This window comes from Chrysochloris asiatica, unplaced genomic scaffold (genome assembly GCF_000296735.1).
Source record: "Chrysochloris asiatica unplaced genomic scaffold, ChrAsi1.0 scaffold00004, whole genome shotgun sequence".
Classification (NCBI taxonomy): domain Eukaryota; kingdom Metazoa; phylum Chordata; class Mammalia; order Afrosoricida; family Chrysochloridae; genus Chrysochloris; species Chrysochloris asiatica.
In genome coordinates, this window is record NW_006408522.1 from 31,857,386 (window position 1) to 31,871,917 (window position 14,532).

The following is a 14,532-nucleotide window of genomic DNA, read 5'->3' on the forward strand; positions in this document are numbered from 1 at the left end:
GGCCTCATCAGCTACCTGTGGCATTTTCCGTTTGACAGTCCCATCCAGATAATGCACCTGTGTTATGAACCAAACCCTGAAATGACCTTGGACACGCTACCTATACTCACTTCCCATGCAGAGTTTCCCTTCTGTAGCCACTGTTAATGGGCCTGAAATCCTCCTACCACCCTACTAGTATATTGTGATTGACCAGAAAACTGTGGATTAAACTAGTCCAACAACTGTTCTCTAAGGCCACTACGCTGCTGTCTTGTTTCAGTTCTGATTTTGGCTAAAACTGTGTCTGTGCCTGGAGCCCCCTCCAGTCTGGGTGGGACTTAGCTGTGGACAAGCAGCCCACAACATGACAGGCACTCTCTTTGTGCTTCTAGGAATGAGGTGACCAAGCTGAAATTTGAAGGAAAGACTTTTTATTTACACGTAAGTCAGAAAGAGGTGAGTGACAGCTTCCTTCTCTTCAGGGAGGGCTGGGGCACTGGGACGGCTCCTGATGTCCAAGGCCAAACCTGGGTAGTTCAGATAGAGCTACGACCTGCATGCTAAATCAGAGCAGACTTCCTGAGTGTTGCTGGTGACACCCAAAGTTTCCATCCAACAGATTCTCACATCCAGGACATGCAGAAGTCAAAGGTAGAGTCTTTGGCTTCCATGGAAAATTTCCCAATGAGAGTGCCACTTTCTAGCCAAGGGCTCTCTTAGTTCAATTTGTACCATCTAAGGCTTACTTAACAACAAAGGCTTACTCTAAGGAGACCTGGCGGCACAGTGGGATAAGCAGTCCTGGTGTGGCGCTGCGGATTAATGCACTGAACTGTAAGGTTGGTTTGAACCGTAGGGTTGGTGCTTCAAGCTCACCAGCCGCTCCTCTGAAACCCTATACAGGGTCGGTATGAGTCAGAACCGACTCAACAGCACTTAATAATAGTAACCACAAGCAATCACGAGATCAGTGGTTCAAACCCACCAACTACTCTGCTGGAGAAAAATGAGACTGTCTGCTCCTATAATGTCTGAAACCTTTGGAGCAGTTCTACCCTGTCATATAGGGTGGGTCACTAGGAGTCAGAAATGGCTCAACAGCAGCGGGTGTATAAGGCGTACTCTAATTGGGCTTCACAGGTGTGAATTTATTGCTGAACTGAGCTTTGCCTCAGTGGGTTCTGCAGGACTTCTCATCCAACTAGCCAGCTGCTGCACAACTCCTTCCCCATCTGAAACCTCTCACTGAAATTCTGTTGGGGAACCCTGTTGCAGGTCAGGGATCAGTGTCCTGGCCTATTTCAGCTGTCCCCTCTCCATCCAAACTCAGTTGTTCCTATGTGAAATTTTTTTGTAGGAAAAGAAAATTATTCTCACATATTTTGCTCCAACTCCAGAAGCCTGCAAGCACCTCTGGAAATGTGGAATTGAGAACCAAGCTTTCTACAAGTAAGTGCACTCATAAGAAGGCGACTCTTTATCAGACCCAAAGTTGCAAAGGCTAGCTATTTTTAGAGGAATGATGGGCCAGCAAACTGAGGTCCTGAGAAAGGGAACCAGAGATGACAAGGCTTGGCTTCCTTGTTAAACTCCGACCCTGGAGGTACAGAGCCAAAGTCTGGGAATGCGTTTCAGTTGAGTTGCCCAAGGGATCTGCCTTGGTCAGCTTCCAGTGGGTCTTTCAGGGTGATGCTTGGGCCAGAAGAAACTCATGGGTACCTAATATAATCAAGTTGCCCTTACGGACCCCTTCAGGGCTCTGGGCAGTCTGGAAATATACATGCGCCATAGAGGGTCAGGTACAACCCCACATAGACTCCTAGCACCAGCTCCAGCCCTGGAGAGGCTTGGAGACGTTCTGGAGTCTGTTTCCCAGCTTCCCACAGAATTGCCTGGTGCTAAGGTAAGGTCGATGTTAGCCCCTCCTGATGCATCGCTGCCAATGTGATTGCCAGTGACAAACCAAGTACTCAGGAGCTTAGAGAGGAGGTGAGAACTAGACTGTTATGGAGAAGGCAAGTTTGGGCCAAAGACAAGAACTTTATATACCAAAGGATTTTGTAAAGTATGTGGATCCTTTCCTATGAATCAGAATTGACTAGACAGCCACAGGTTTAGTTTTTGGCTTTCATGTGAGACTTTCATGTGTAACTTTATTTGATTGAGAAAATGGCCCCTTGAGAAACTGAGGGTGATGTTAGGCAAAGTATGTTGCACTAAACCTCTTGGTCTTGTTTAAAATAGAATGTCATGGTTTATTCCTTAACAAGCTGTTGTTTTAATCAGAATAATCAGAAAAAAGACAAAATGTGTGGCATACTATCTAGGGTGAGCCATGTGTCACCAGATGCCCCTGCCAGGCCTCCTCTCTGTAGGGACCTAGAGACAGCAGGATTGCTCTGCTGCCTGCCGACTGCTAGGGGATACTGACCAGCAGGTCTCTTCTCCTCCTAGTTACCAGGGCCACAGCTCCAGAGGTGGTTTTTGGGGAAGCTTTCCAAACTCTTAGTACTCTTTATGTAACTGATGCCAGAATTAAGGATGAACTGAATGGGCAACCTGACCTACTGTTTCTTCTCCTGAAGATGAAACTTAGAATAGACTTTGGTATGGCTAAATTTCTTTTCCATTCAGTCCGTCCTATTCAGGGAAGGCCAAGAAAACATTTCTTTTCTGTTTTAACTACCTTCCCTTTGCCTGTGAGGACAGAGTCCAGGTTTAGCTAGATACATGAACCTGAAGAGAAGTAACTAGAGATGAAAACCTTTCTGCTTATAGGACTAAAGAGCAGCCCCAGAAGGATAGGGTCCCTGGGATCTCCCCAACAAAGAGAGGAAGGCATGAGCTGACAGAGGCCTCCTGGGAACTGGTCTAACATAATGAAAGCACCTTCCCTGGCTCTGATATTTTCATGCCTCCAGCACCATTTAGGAAGGTCTTTGTTTTATTATCTGTATCATGGGAACAGTTACGCTTCTGAACCTGTGACCAAACTCAACTTCTAAGTCCTTTCATTAATAGATCCCCACATCTAGCCACCCCTGCTACCACTTCAACTGGAAACTAAGGTTATGTGTCGCTGCTTTCACTTGACTACTTACTGTTCTGAGTGTGAGAAGCTCTTCATGGGTCAGATCTCCAGTTACGCCAAGTCTCATTCAACAGTCGCTTTGGCCTCACTCTGGACATCTCTCAGGTGTAGATCCTTGGCTCTGCCTTTGGCCTACTGCCATGAAGGCATCTTGGTTACAGTTGGAAAACATGCTCAGGAAAGAAGATGAGTGGGCTCAGAACCTCATGAGATAGGTAGGGATGATATATCCAGGGAACTGTGTTTATGAATTGTGGGGACAGCTCACTAAATACTACCCACTCCTAGCAAAGGTTTCACTCCTGGCTGGCTTAGTACTATGATGATGCAGGCTGAATCAGCTCTTGGGAGACTTCTCTCTAGGCAATCTCTCTTTTCAAAGTGAGAGAGGGTTAATGGGATCAGAGGAATCACTCAAGAACATGTTTTATAAAGCCCTTGACTTTCAGGGTCTCCCCATCAGCTGTCTATAGCCTGTAAGTGATATTAATAAGCATCTTCAGAGCTTGAGGAAAGCCACCTAAAATACAACTATTGGTCTCTTCCTGCCCAAAGCAAAGGAGGGTGAAGAAAACCAAAGGTTCAATCAAGAAAGCAACTAGTTAAAGGAGTGGCTGGTGGGTTCAAACCACCCCAGCTTTTCATTATCCAAGTGCTGAACCCACTGCACCACTAGGGATGCTTACTAATGGCTCTTTCTAGCCTGAGGCCAGAAGAACTAGATGGGGCCCAACTACCAATAATGACTACTGCTCTGACCTAGGACACAACAAAAGGTCTCAGAATGGGAGAAAAATATAGAGCAAAAGTCAAATTCATAAAAAAAAAATTATAAAAAAAAACAGACTTAACTGGTTTGAGAGCAACTGGAAGAACCCCCAAGATTTTGCCTAAATTACTCTGAAGTCACTCCCAGAAGCCACCTCTTAACCAAATAATTGTTGTTGCTGTTAAGTGCCATTGAGTTGGTTCTGACTCATATCAAGTGACCCTGTATAGGGTTTCCTAGGAGCAGTTGGTGGGTTTAAACTGCCAACCTATTGGTTCACAGTCCAGTACTGATCCTACATCACTATACCAGAATTCCAACCAAACAATAGATTGACCTATAAAATAAACAACACCCATGAGGAATGTGCTTAAATCAATCAACTAACTATATGAAACCAAATGGGTAACATTTGTCCAAAAACACAGATGAGAAGGCAGGGAGGGCCAGGGAAACCAAATGAATGGCTATGGGGAACCCAGGTGGAAATGGGGAAAAGGTTGATGCATTGTGAAGGTTGCAACCAATGTCACAGAACAATTTGGTGCATGAATTATTGAATGGAAAACTACTTTGGTGTGTAGACTATCACCTAAAGCACAACAAAATGTTAAAAATTGTAAGTATACCAAATAAATTATAGAACTTTTATTAAAGCGAGTTTCTTCATTATAGGACTCCTCAGTCTTGAATTTGCTAATATCCTTTAGGTCTTTCCAATAGGGAGCTGGAGTAGAAAGGACAGCCTCTATTCTCACCCCCTCCCAGGCATGGACACAAGTCATCAAATACTAGAACTGGAAGGGACCGCTGAAGTCAAGTAGTCCTAGCTCCATCTTTTTATAGATAAGAAGACTGAGGCAAAGAGAGGCAAAGAAATTTGCCCAAGGTTACATACACTGCTAATAAGTGGCCTGGCTGAGATTAGATAGCTGTCATTCTATTATCCCCTACAGACCACCAACACTAATGGCAACTCACTCAGTTCCCATGATGGCCCCATGAAATATGTCTCCTGACATTAAAATGGGTTTCAATATGGCTTTCCCCTGACATTGAGGTGCTAGGGCAGTTGGCCATGAGCCCAGCATTCTGGTCCTAAGGAAGAGTCAGAGACCCAGGTGGGCTCTGGGTGGCTCTTTTCCTAAGTAGCCTTTGGAAGGAATTGGGGATGCACTGCCTTTGCCCAGGTGAGGTAGCACCTGGCCGTCTGTCACACTGGACTTTGCCTTGCTGCAGGCTGGAGAAATCAAGTCAAGTTCGCACAGTGTCCAGCAGCAATTTATTCTTTAAAGGGAGCCGGTTCCGATACAGGTAAATAGTGACAGTAAGTAACTGTTATGGATCTATTTTCAGACCCTTCTCTGGAAAAAAGTTGCTCCATGGCCCTTGCCCTTGAGAACAAATAAACTGGGGCACTCCCCGAAAATCCCGAGGTTTTGATGCAATCCTTCTGTCTCCTCACCCTTTAACTTCTTGCCTTCCCTACAGTTGTTTGTCTGTAGGGTTTTTAGTTTTCTACCTTTTTCTCTTTTCCTTAATTACAACAGCAGCAAAATTAGAACTGTCACCATGATTTTTTCCATGCCCACTGTCTGTTTTTTATTTTATTTTTACTGGGGGATGTTTTCCTAGACAATGTTTGTGATGATGTTCTGGACAATAAGAAATCACTTTACAAATGGGAACAGAAGAGCCCAGAGATTCCAGAGTTAGAGCCCTCTAAGATAGGCTGTTAGGTTATCATAGGACTCTACCTCAACAAGCAAACCTTTCTCAAGGACCAGAATATTGGGGAAGGGATAGGCCTAAGGGGCCATCTCCCAATTCAGTCAAAGAACCTGAGATCTTGGAGAGGAGCCAGGTCCTGGAACGCTGTCTCATTTCTCGATGCTTGTTTTTATGATACTACTTATAGTGGCCGAGTTGCAAAGGAAGTAATGGAGTCTAGTGCCAAGATCAAGCGGGAGCCACCGGAAATACACAGGTAGGCTATCAAAGGCTTCCCCACAAACCAGTCCCAGCTCATTCCCAGAATCTCAAGAATATGGAGACTGCAAAGATCCTGGCCACATGTAGCTACCAGAAAGGGAAGACGTACAAGGCAGGAAAATGAAGAGACCATCACAGCTGGAGGTGTGGCAAAAGTCTTTGACCCTGGTATCCCTGAGCTATAATGGAAAATAAGGGAGGGCTACTTACAAATCCAGCTGCCACTTTCCTCCCAGGTCCTGACACTGACCATAGGCGGCAGCAGAGAACTTATCTTTTCCCATAAGTCCAATCAGCAGTATTTCATTGATTCTGGAATGAGTCCATTACAGGAAGATAAGGAGAGCCCTATATCCCTGCTAAAATAGTTTTGTGATCCATGCTTCATGTATAACTATAAATCAAGTATTTCCAGAAGCTCATCTCCTAGAACCTGGCAAATCTCAGAATTTAATTGGTTAAGGCTAGGAATCTTCCACTGGCCTTCACCACTAGGAATAGGGGCATTATCCCCCAACCACCAGCAGCGTCTGTTGAAAGTCAAGGGAGGCTGCCAATACTGGAGTTAAGACACATTTTCAGGATTACTGATCATCCTAGGATTCTACTCCCTGACAGTCCTGCCCAACAGAGACCAGTGGCACTAAAGAAATGTTCAGGTGGACCTGGGATATAAGGAGGTGAAGAAATCTGAGGCAGTTCTGACTGAGTTCCAAAGACCAAAGGCAAAGAGATAATAAGAAAAAGAAAGTTTAAACTAACTCAACCTAACAGTTCAGGCCCTTTAGGCTCGAATCTAATTCTCTACCACATTTGTCTGTGCGCTGAGTAAACAGGGTTCTCTTTTCCTTTAACCTCAGAGCAGGAATGGTTCCAAGTCAGAGCTGCCCCTCGATAACTCATGGTCCAAGGCTGAGCAGCGTTCCCAGGACCCGCAGAAGAGCTGTTCACATCTCCATCATGGAAGGTGAGCATGACCTCCTGGAGATGCCTACTAGGCTCCTCTCTTGTGAGTTCCTCCTCTAGAACAAAAGCAACCCCACTTCCATCAAGTCCATTCTGACTTTATAGTGATCCTGTAAGACAGAGTGGGGTCCTGGTGTGGCACTGTGGGTTAATGCGCCAACTGCAAAGCTGTTTGAACAGCAAGGTTGGCAGTTCAAGCTCATCAGTGGCTCCTCAGAAACCCTATACAAGGTCAGTATGCGTCGGACCTGACTCCACAGCACTTAACAACAACGTACGACCGAGTAGAACTACTCCATGGGGTGTCCAAGGCTGTAAATCTTTATGGGCAAAGACAGCCTCATCCTTCTCCCCTGGAACGGCTGGTGGGTTTGTAGTCCAGTGCTTAATGTACTGCCCTATCAGGTCTCAAGTTCCTCCTTTGGGGACTTCGAAAAGAGACTAATTTGCATTATAGAAAACAGCAAATTTCTCTGAGCAGTTGTTGTTATGTGCCGTGGAGTCGGTTCTGACCCATAGCGACCCTGTGCGGGGTTTTCTGAGGCTGTAAATCTTTACAGGAGCAGAAAGCCTCATCTTTCTCCCACGGAATAGCTGGTAGTTTCAAACTGCTGACCCTGAGGTTAACAGCCCGATTCGTAACCAGTACGCTGCTTCAATTGTAGGGAGGTTTCACCCAGGGAATGGGAACACTGGGTGCAAGTGATGGTGTAAGGTGAAGGGAAATCCCAGCCATCCGTATGGTCCAGGACCAGGGTTTGCAGAGCTGAGTGCCAGGTTACTTTATGTATGGATGTGAGATCTACTAGGCTCCATACCATTCTGAAATTGCTTTTGTAAAGTTTTCACGTGTTTTCCAGCTCTGCTAAATCTCCACAGCTTAAATGATCAAGGTGGTTAAGGCAGTTAACCAAGAAGTGAAAACTCTTGGTTCTGAAGCATTCCGTAGTAGGCTACCATCACCTTCTAGTTCAGTTCTAGAGATCTGTTCTCTTGCTATCTAAATTCCTTACCATTGGCTCAGGAAAACCAATTCCTTCCATCTCCCTCCACCTCTTTCCTTCCTTTGATAGAGGGAGAGGTGAAAAGAAAGTCTGTATCTTCAGTGAACTTGGTACTCTCTAAGACCAAGACCTCTATTCGCTGGGTAGTTGAGAACAGCATTAGGAGATTTGCTTTGAATACAGCTCTCTAGCGATTGCCCCACATATTGAAAACAGATGTAAAATTAAGTGCTTTCCCTCCAGAAGACCTCAGAAGATCTCAAACAGCAGGGAACAGCAGCCCTCTCCTGGGTTCAATGGAACAGGCTGAGGAATAATGCCCTTTCTGTGAGAATACTGCTTGTTAATGAAAAAGAACTGTTCAGGTTAGGAAGGATGTCTCTCTGCTGTTCTCCTGGAAAGATATCTGGTTTGTGTTTAGGAGTTTATGTCCTTCCTATGAGTCTGATACTACATCACCTGAGTTAGGGAATAAGAACTATAATGTCTTGTGGTTGGGAACTACCACCAAGTTACGTCTCAGAGTCAGGCAGAACACCAAGTGCAATTGCTGCGCAAGGGAAGGCAGTTACTGAGATCTGACTGCACATAGCCTCCTGGCTTTTCCTCGTCTCAGACTGAGGGAGAACTAAGTGTGGCTCTCGCTGTCTCTCGTCTTCTTGGATGCTCATCTCAGGAAGGTGGAAGAAATTTCTCTTTGAAGAAAATATGACTTTTTTTCCCCTCTCTGTGACTCTTTATACCCTTCAATGCTGAAACTAAAACACCAGAATTCATCCCAAGGTTCAGACAGCTGTCCTTGCAGAGGAAAGATTAACCCTGGGCAAAGCTGGCACTAAGGCAGGGTGTAAAACAGGAAAGGGGCCTACTCATTTCTGCTTCCCAGAATATGGCTAGAGCATGCAGTCACACCACGTTCTCACAAGAGGGTGTCAGTATGGGGACAGAACTCATTTGAGTAGCTGCCAAGTAGGGTTAGCCCAACAGCTCAGAGGTGGAAACATCTGTGTTTGTGCCCCACGACAAGCTGTTAGGCAGCCTCATTTCCCAGCCCAGCCTCTTCCCAGAACCCATCTTCTCTCATTGCAGCAGCAGGCTCCTCAAGATATTCACCCTTGCAAAATGCCAGGGGAAAGTACAGTAGATAGAAGTTGCTATGGAAGCTTCTGGAAAACAGACATCATAGGGCTAGGGGCATTTCAAATCTCAGCCTCACAGAAACTCACACTTAATAATTTGGGACAGAGCAAACACCCATGTTATGCACCAAACCAACTTCTCTTCACATCCTAGGTCCAAGGCTTGCAAGAGCACAGCCTGCTTCCACCTCCCTAAGATGAACACACCAAAAGAAGAGACAAGCAAGTGCCATACTTAGTTCTCCTCAGTCTAAGGCAGGAGGAAAAGCCAGGAGGCTATGTGCAGTGAGATCTCAGTAACTGCCATCCCTTGGTTAGCCACTACACTTAGTAGTTTATAGGGCACTCTCCCATACCCTTGCTGAGCAGTACCCCACAGCACAGAGGGTATCATGTGCTTAGAGGATGGTCCAGGACTCATTATACTCAGGAGGGTGCAGGTATGATCTGGCAAGATTAAATACTTGGCTCAGAATTAAGAGAGGAGACAGAAACTGGAGCAACTATCTGGTTTAGGCGTGGGAAAGAAAAACATTATTTTAGCAGCTCTTTCAAGGCAGGGATTACCAAGCCTCAGAAAATAAAGAATTCCAGATGAGAGTTCAGGTGCACCATCTCTCAAGTGGGTTTAGCCTGTAGGGGATCATAGGAAACAAAGCTGACCCTAACTGTCCCAACAAGGCAGGGCTGTGAAAGGTGTGGTGGTTTCAACAGAGGACATAAGCCACCAAAATATCAAGGAATTTGTGAACATTGGAAAATTGGTTCGCTCCATCAGATTATCTGTCCCATAGTGGTGGTGTTTAGTTATGTGCCGTGGAGTCGGTTCCGACTCATAGTGACCCTATACAGGGTTTCTGAGGCTGTAAATCTACGGGAGCAGAAAGTCTCATCTTTCTCCAGCGGAACAGCTGGTAGTGTCAAACTGCTGACCTTGCAGTTCACAGCCTAATTCGTAACCACTACACCCATAGTGTAGTGGATCACAAATTACTATCACGGAAGCAATTTGGCTTCTCCAGGGGAAAAGCTTCATTTGCAGCCTCTAAAATCTGTGGGGCAAATGCATAAACACTCCATTATAGTTTGAATAAAACTATGTAATCTCAGTAAACAATGCTTTGGCTTGGCCCTACTCTCAGCTCTTAGGGATGCTAAAATAACATGTCACCAGCACAGGCCTGACCTAGAAAGGACCCTGAGGGTGTCTTCCACCCATTGTTTTGTTCTACCGCTTAATAGCAGGGGGCTGATTCTATAGAGTCCAGCCATTGACAATCACAGCCCATTCCCTGCCCCAGAATGACACTTCCTCAGAATCCAGAGGCATTCAGCCTCAAACTAGTGGTAACAATATAATGTCATTGACACCAGGTACTGTATGTAGCCTGAAGAAAGCTCAGTGACTTTTCTTTGGGATTTTCTGGGGCTAGCTTGATTCCAGCTACCCTTGGGACTGTTCCCTGCCCTCTGTGTCCCTCACCTTCTGAGATCCAGGGCTCTTGCACGGGCCTCAGGGAAAGAGCTACAGGCTGGAGAAGCATTGCTTTTTATGGCTCTGCGTGCTTCTGGCTGAGTCCAGTCCTGTGATAACGCCAGCCTCACAAAGCTGCTCCTTCTCAGCAGCCCAGCCTGCTCAGAGGCTTGAAGAGCAGACCTCTCTCGAGCAGGGAGGCACTAAGGTGCTGCCATGGCCTGAGATCAGCAAAAACCCCTTGTGCCTAGTTGGCTGGCTGTCCTCTTCCTCTACACATCTCTCCTGCCCGGCTGGCTTTCACGAAGAGAACTGCATGCCTGAAAACATTTCTGCCTCCCGGGGCCACCACCATGGGGAAGAGTCTGATTAAGATTCACACCAGAGTCCGAGTCCAGCTCCGGGTGACCAATCACTGCTTTCGGCCCATGAGTGTGCGCATCCTGAAGATGGGGCCCCGACTTCAGGGGAGGGTCCTGACTGCTGTGCCTTTCAGCCCTTTGGGAGCCACCTCTAGGCCAGGGAACCAGCTGGAACACTTGGAAGGTAAAGAAAAAAAAAAAAAAGGACACTGCTTTGTCTTGCTGTACTGCTCATCCCAGATTTCACTCACAGCGCTCACCCCATCCATCATAGAATAACAAGTTTGATTGAGGGATGGGTAGTGGCTTCTTACAACTAACCAAGCACAGGAATAACCTGACAGGAGAGGTCTTTTGTTGAAAAGTTTAAGACTAACATTTACTGAGTAATTTCGTCAGGGGCTTTACTAGGACTCTTGGTGTGGCACTGTAGGATGAGCACTGGACTGTGAACCATAAGGTCATCAGTTCAAACCCACTAGCTGCTCCTCATAAATCCTATAGAGGGTTGCTATGAGCCAGAATCTATTCGACTGCACTGAACTACTAGAATCACCATATCCATTATCTTGTTTACTGAGAGCACTAACAGCTCATGTTATACTGTGGCTTCTGGTGTCCCTCTGATTTCTGTCACAGCCTCTGCTTTGCCCCTTCCCCAGCAAGCTTAGGGCTAATTGTAGGCCAAGCCAAACTTGCGTTGAAATGGCTACTGGCAGTGAAGCTGGTCAGACCTTGGAAGGTCTGAGTAGTCAGAGGTAACCTTGTGATAGGACAGGACCTTGGAAGGGTGTCAGGTGTGCAATGGGATGAGGTTCCAGGGGAAGAGGGGCAGGGCTAGAAGTCTGCCTGGGTGAGGAGTCGAGCCAGCAATACTGTTTTAATTAGGGCCCCAGGGTTCTGGTTTATCAGTGATGTGTAACACACTCCAAGTTACAAATTCCTCACGTTGCATGTGCAAATGAGAAAATCAGAAAGGAATATTAGACAAGAAAAAAAAGAAGTCAAAGGAATATCAAGAGCTCTAGAAAAATAGTCAGGAGCTCTTCATGTTGTTTCCAACAGTCTCGAGCAATTAGGAACAAAATCTCAGGCAGGTGCAGGCTGTTGATGTAATGCATCCTGGTCCATTGCTCCAATTCTCAAAAATCCAAACAATCTGGTGTACAGCACCACAAAATAGAAAGAGGCTTGAGTTCTGATCTTCGCTTTGCCTTTAACCACCAACCACATGACTTTAGGCAAGTTCCTTAACCTCTCACTACTTCATGGAGTTGTTGAACAGAAGTTTACAACATTATACAAATAGTTTAAGGTTTTAGCATAGAGGTACCCGGCAAACAACACAGCTAGGATTGTGAGGAGCTTCTGAAAGCAAAAGGTAAGAGCTGCGACAAATACACTAAGAGTGAGGCAACAAAGAGCAGGTCCCCTGTCTCCCGCGGCCTCCTCTGTTCCTACCCAGTTCTCTGGGAGCATCCCTCTAGAGAGAACCTTTAACTGTGCCTGTCCTCAACTGGGATCCACTAGGCTGACAGGACAGGCTACCTGGGTGCAAATGGGCACTCCACCAGGTAGCCAAGAAGCATGTGACACTTCTGAAAGGTTACGGATGCAAAGGTTACAAGACCTCTGGAGCTAGCCTTGAGATTGAATAAAGATGAATAGTAAACTCTGTACTCAGCCCTAGTTAGGCAGAACCCTCACTGAGCTGGGAATCTGGTTCAGTCTGGGAACATCGGGGTCTATTTCAGAGTAGGAGTGGGGTTGACTTTTCTTATCTTGGGCGACAGAGAGAGAGCCACTCTGGCACCACAGAGATTGCCACGAGTGAGAAATGCTGATGTTAAACCTGAGACAAGCAGTTGTTTCCTTGGAAGATCTGTGATATGGACCACACATAGTGCCTGTGAGCCCAAGTCCTTGAAGACGTAACCAGCTCCTGCTTGTCCCTGCCATACCTTATGTCCTTTGAGGTCTCTGGAATAAGAAAAAAATTTCTTTCCATTTGAGAAAAAAACAAGTGAATGTGTAACTTTGGGGGCTAAAAGACTCCATTCTCCTAGCAAATGTAGGTGAATCTTTACCCCCTCCCTCACCCAACTAAACAAGATCTTCTCAGAGGCTGTGTTGAGCTCTGGAGGGGCTCAAGTTATGAAGCTGTTCCCATCAGTTTATTCTAGACCCAGCAAGGGAACCTGCTTGTTCAAAGGTGAAAAGAAAGGGACTGGCCAGGAACTACCTCCTTTCTCTACCATCTGGAAGCATGTAGGGAAATCAGGTTGGGTTTCAGAACAGCTGGAACTGAAGGCCAGATGAAACTGTTTACAATTACATCCAATAGATGACCTCATGGACTTGAAGAGCTCCATGCTGGATTAACACAGGACACTCAGCCCCAAAAGTAGTATCCAATGAAACCCAAATAGACAAAACACATTCCCTTTGTCCCCATTCCTGCCTCTCAAGGCCCTTAGCCTATAGGCAGACTTAGCTCCTGAACCATGGCCCCAGCTAAGGATTGGGGATAGGCTGATTTTGATTGTCTTTCAAAACAACCCCCCCCCCCAAAAAAAAAAAAAAAACGTATTCCAACCCATGGTCACTCAACTCTGATTTCTGCTGCTTCTCTTGTCCTAGTCTTGATGCATCAAAAACGCAGCATGTGGCCACTGGTGACAGTCTTGTAAGGAGGGTTTCCTCTCTAGATGGAGGAGCCAAATAATCAGTGGGCATTGCCTCCATTGATCAGCCAACGTGTCCACTGTGACATGGAAAGCCCACTCATGTTCTCATGTTCTTTTTGCTTCTCCAGGCCTAGAGTCCCTCCGAGACAGCGCCCATTCTACCCCAGTGCGCTCCTCTTCCCACGGCGACACCTTCCTGCCTCACGTGAGAAGCAGCCGGGCAGACAGCAATGAGCGAGTGGCTGTAATAGCAGACGAGGCCTACAGCCCCTCAGACAGCGTGCTGCCCACCCCAGTGGCAGAGCACAGCCTGGAGCTGATGCTGCTCTCCCGGCAGATCAATGGAGCCACCTGCAGCATTGAAGAGGAGAAGGAGTCTGAGGCCAGCACCCCACCTGCGGCAGAGGTGGAGGCCCTTGGGGGAGAGCTGAGGGTCCTATGTCACAGGCACGGCAGGCTGGAGGAGGAACAGGTGAATAAGTTTGTTTTAAGTGTCCTCCGTTTGCTCCTTGTGACCATGGGACTCCTCTTTGTTTTGCTCCTCCTCCTGATCATCCTTACCGAGTCCGACCTTGACATTGCCTTTTTCCGAGATATCCGTCAGACCCCCGAGTTTGAACAATTCCACTATCAATACTTTTGTCCCCTCAGGCGATGGTTTGCTTGCAAAATCCGCTCTGTGGTGAGCCTGCTCATTGACACCTGAGAAGGCATGGCTCCTCCCAGTAACTAGCCGGGTGGACCAAGGAGAGCCCGGCTACCCATTCCCAGCAAAGGGACCCATCGCGGAACCATCGGCACATATACCAAGTCCTCCTCTCATGACTCAAAAAAGTCCACTGCAGCCTAGGAGGGGGGTTTCCCAGAAGAAGAGAGGGATAGGCTCGTGCCCTGTCTAAACAAACTGGGAAAATTCATTTTCTTCAGAGGCTCTTTCGAGAAAGGCTCAGTGACTCTCTTCCTCATCCTTCCAATTTGCAGGATAATTTTTGGTTTTGAATTTTGATTTTTCATAGATGTGTATTATTTTGAAAGTATCAAATAAAGATAATTTATTTTACTATTA

General features: G+C 46.5%; 1 protein-coding gene across 3 annotated transcripts in view; it reads left to right on the forward strand.

Moving 5' to 3' along the window:
- The window catches only part of FRMD5 (FERM domain containing 5), a 415,118-nt gene extending 400,586 nt beyond the window's left edge, over nucleotides 1-14,532 (forward strand). Inside the window, exons 6-12 of one of the 3 annotated variants that reach the window (XM_006831707.1) lie at nucleotides 375-423; nucleotides 1,340-1,431; nucleotides 5,082-5,156; nucleotides 5,761-5,829; nucleotides 6,695-6,801; nucleotides 13,595-13,938; nucleotides 14,118-14,165. In XM_006831707.1, the coding sequence (XP_006831770.1) occupies nucleotides 375-423; nucleotides 1,340-1,431; nucleotides 5,082-5,156; nucleotides 5,761-5,829; nucleotides 6,695-6,801; nucleotides 13,595-13,938; nucleotides 14,118-14,165 (784 nt within the window). Of the gene's footprint in view, nucleotides 1-374; nucleotides 439-1,339; nucleotides 1,432-5,081; nucleotides 5,157-5,760; nucleotides 5,830-6,694; nucleotides 6,802-13,594 lie in introns of all 3 variants that reach the window. The other 2 variants (XM_006831705.1, XM_006831706.1) reach the window with 2 other exon arrangements.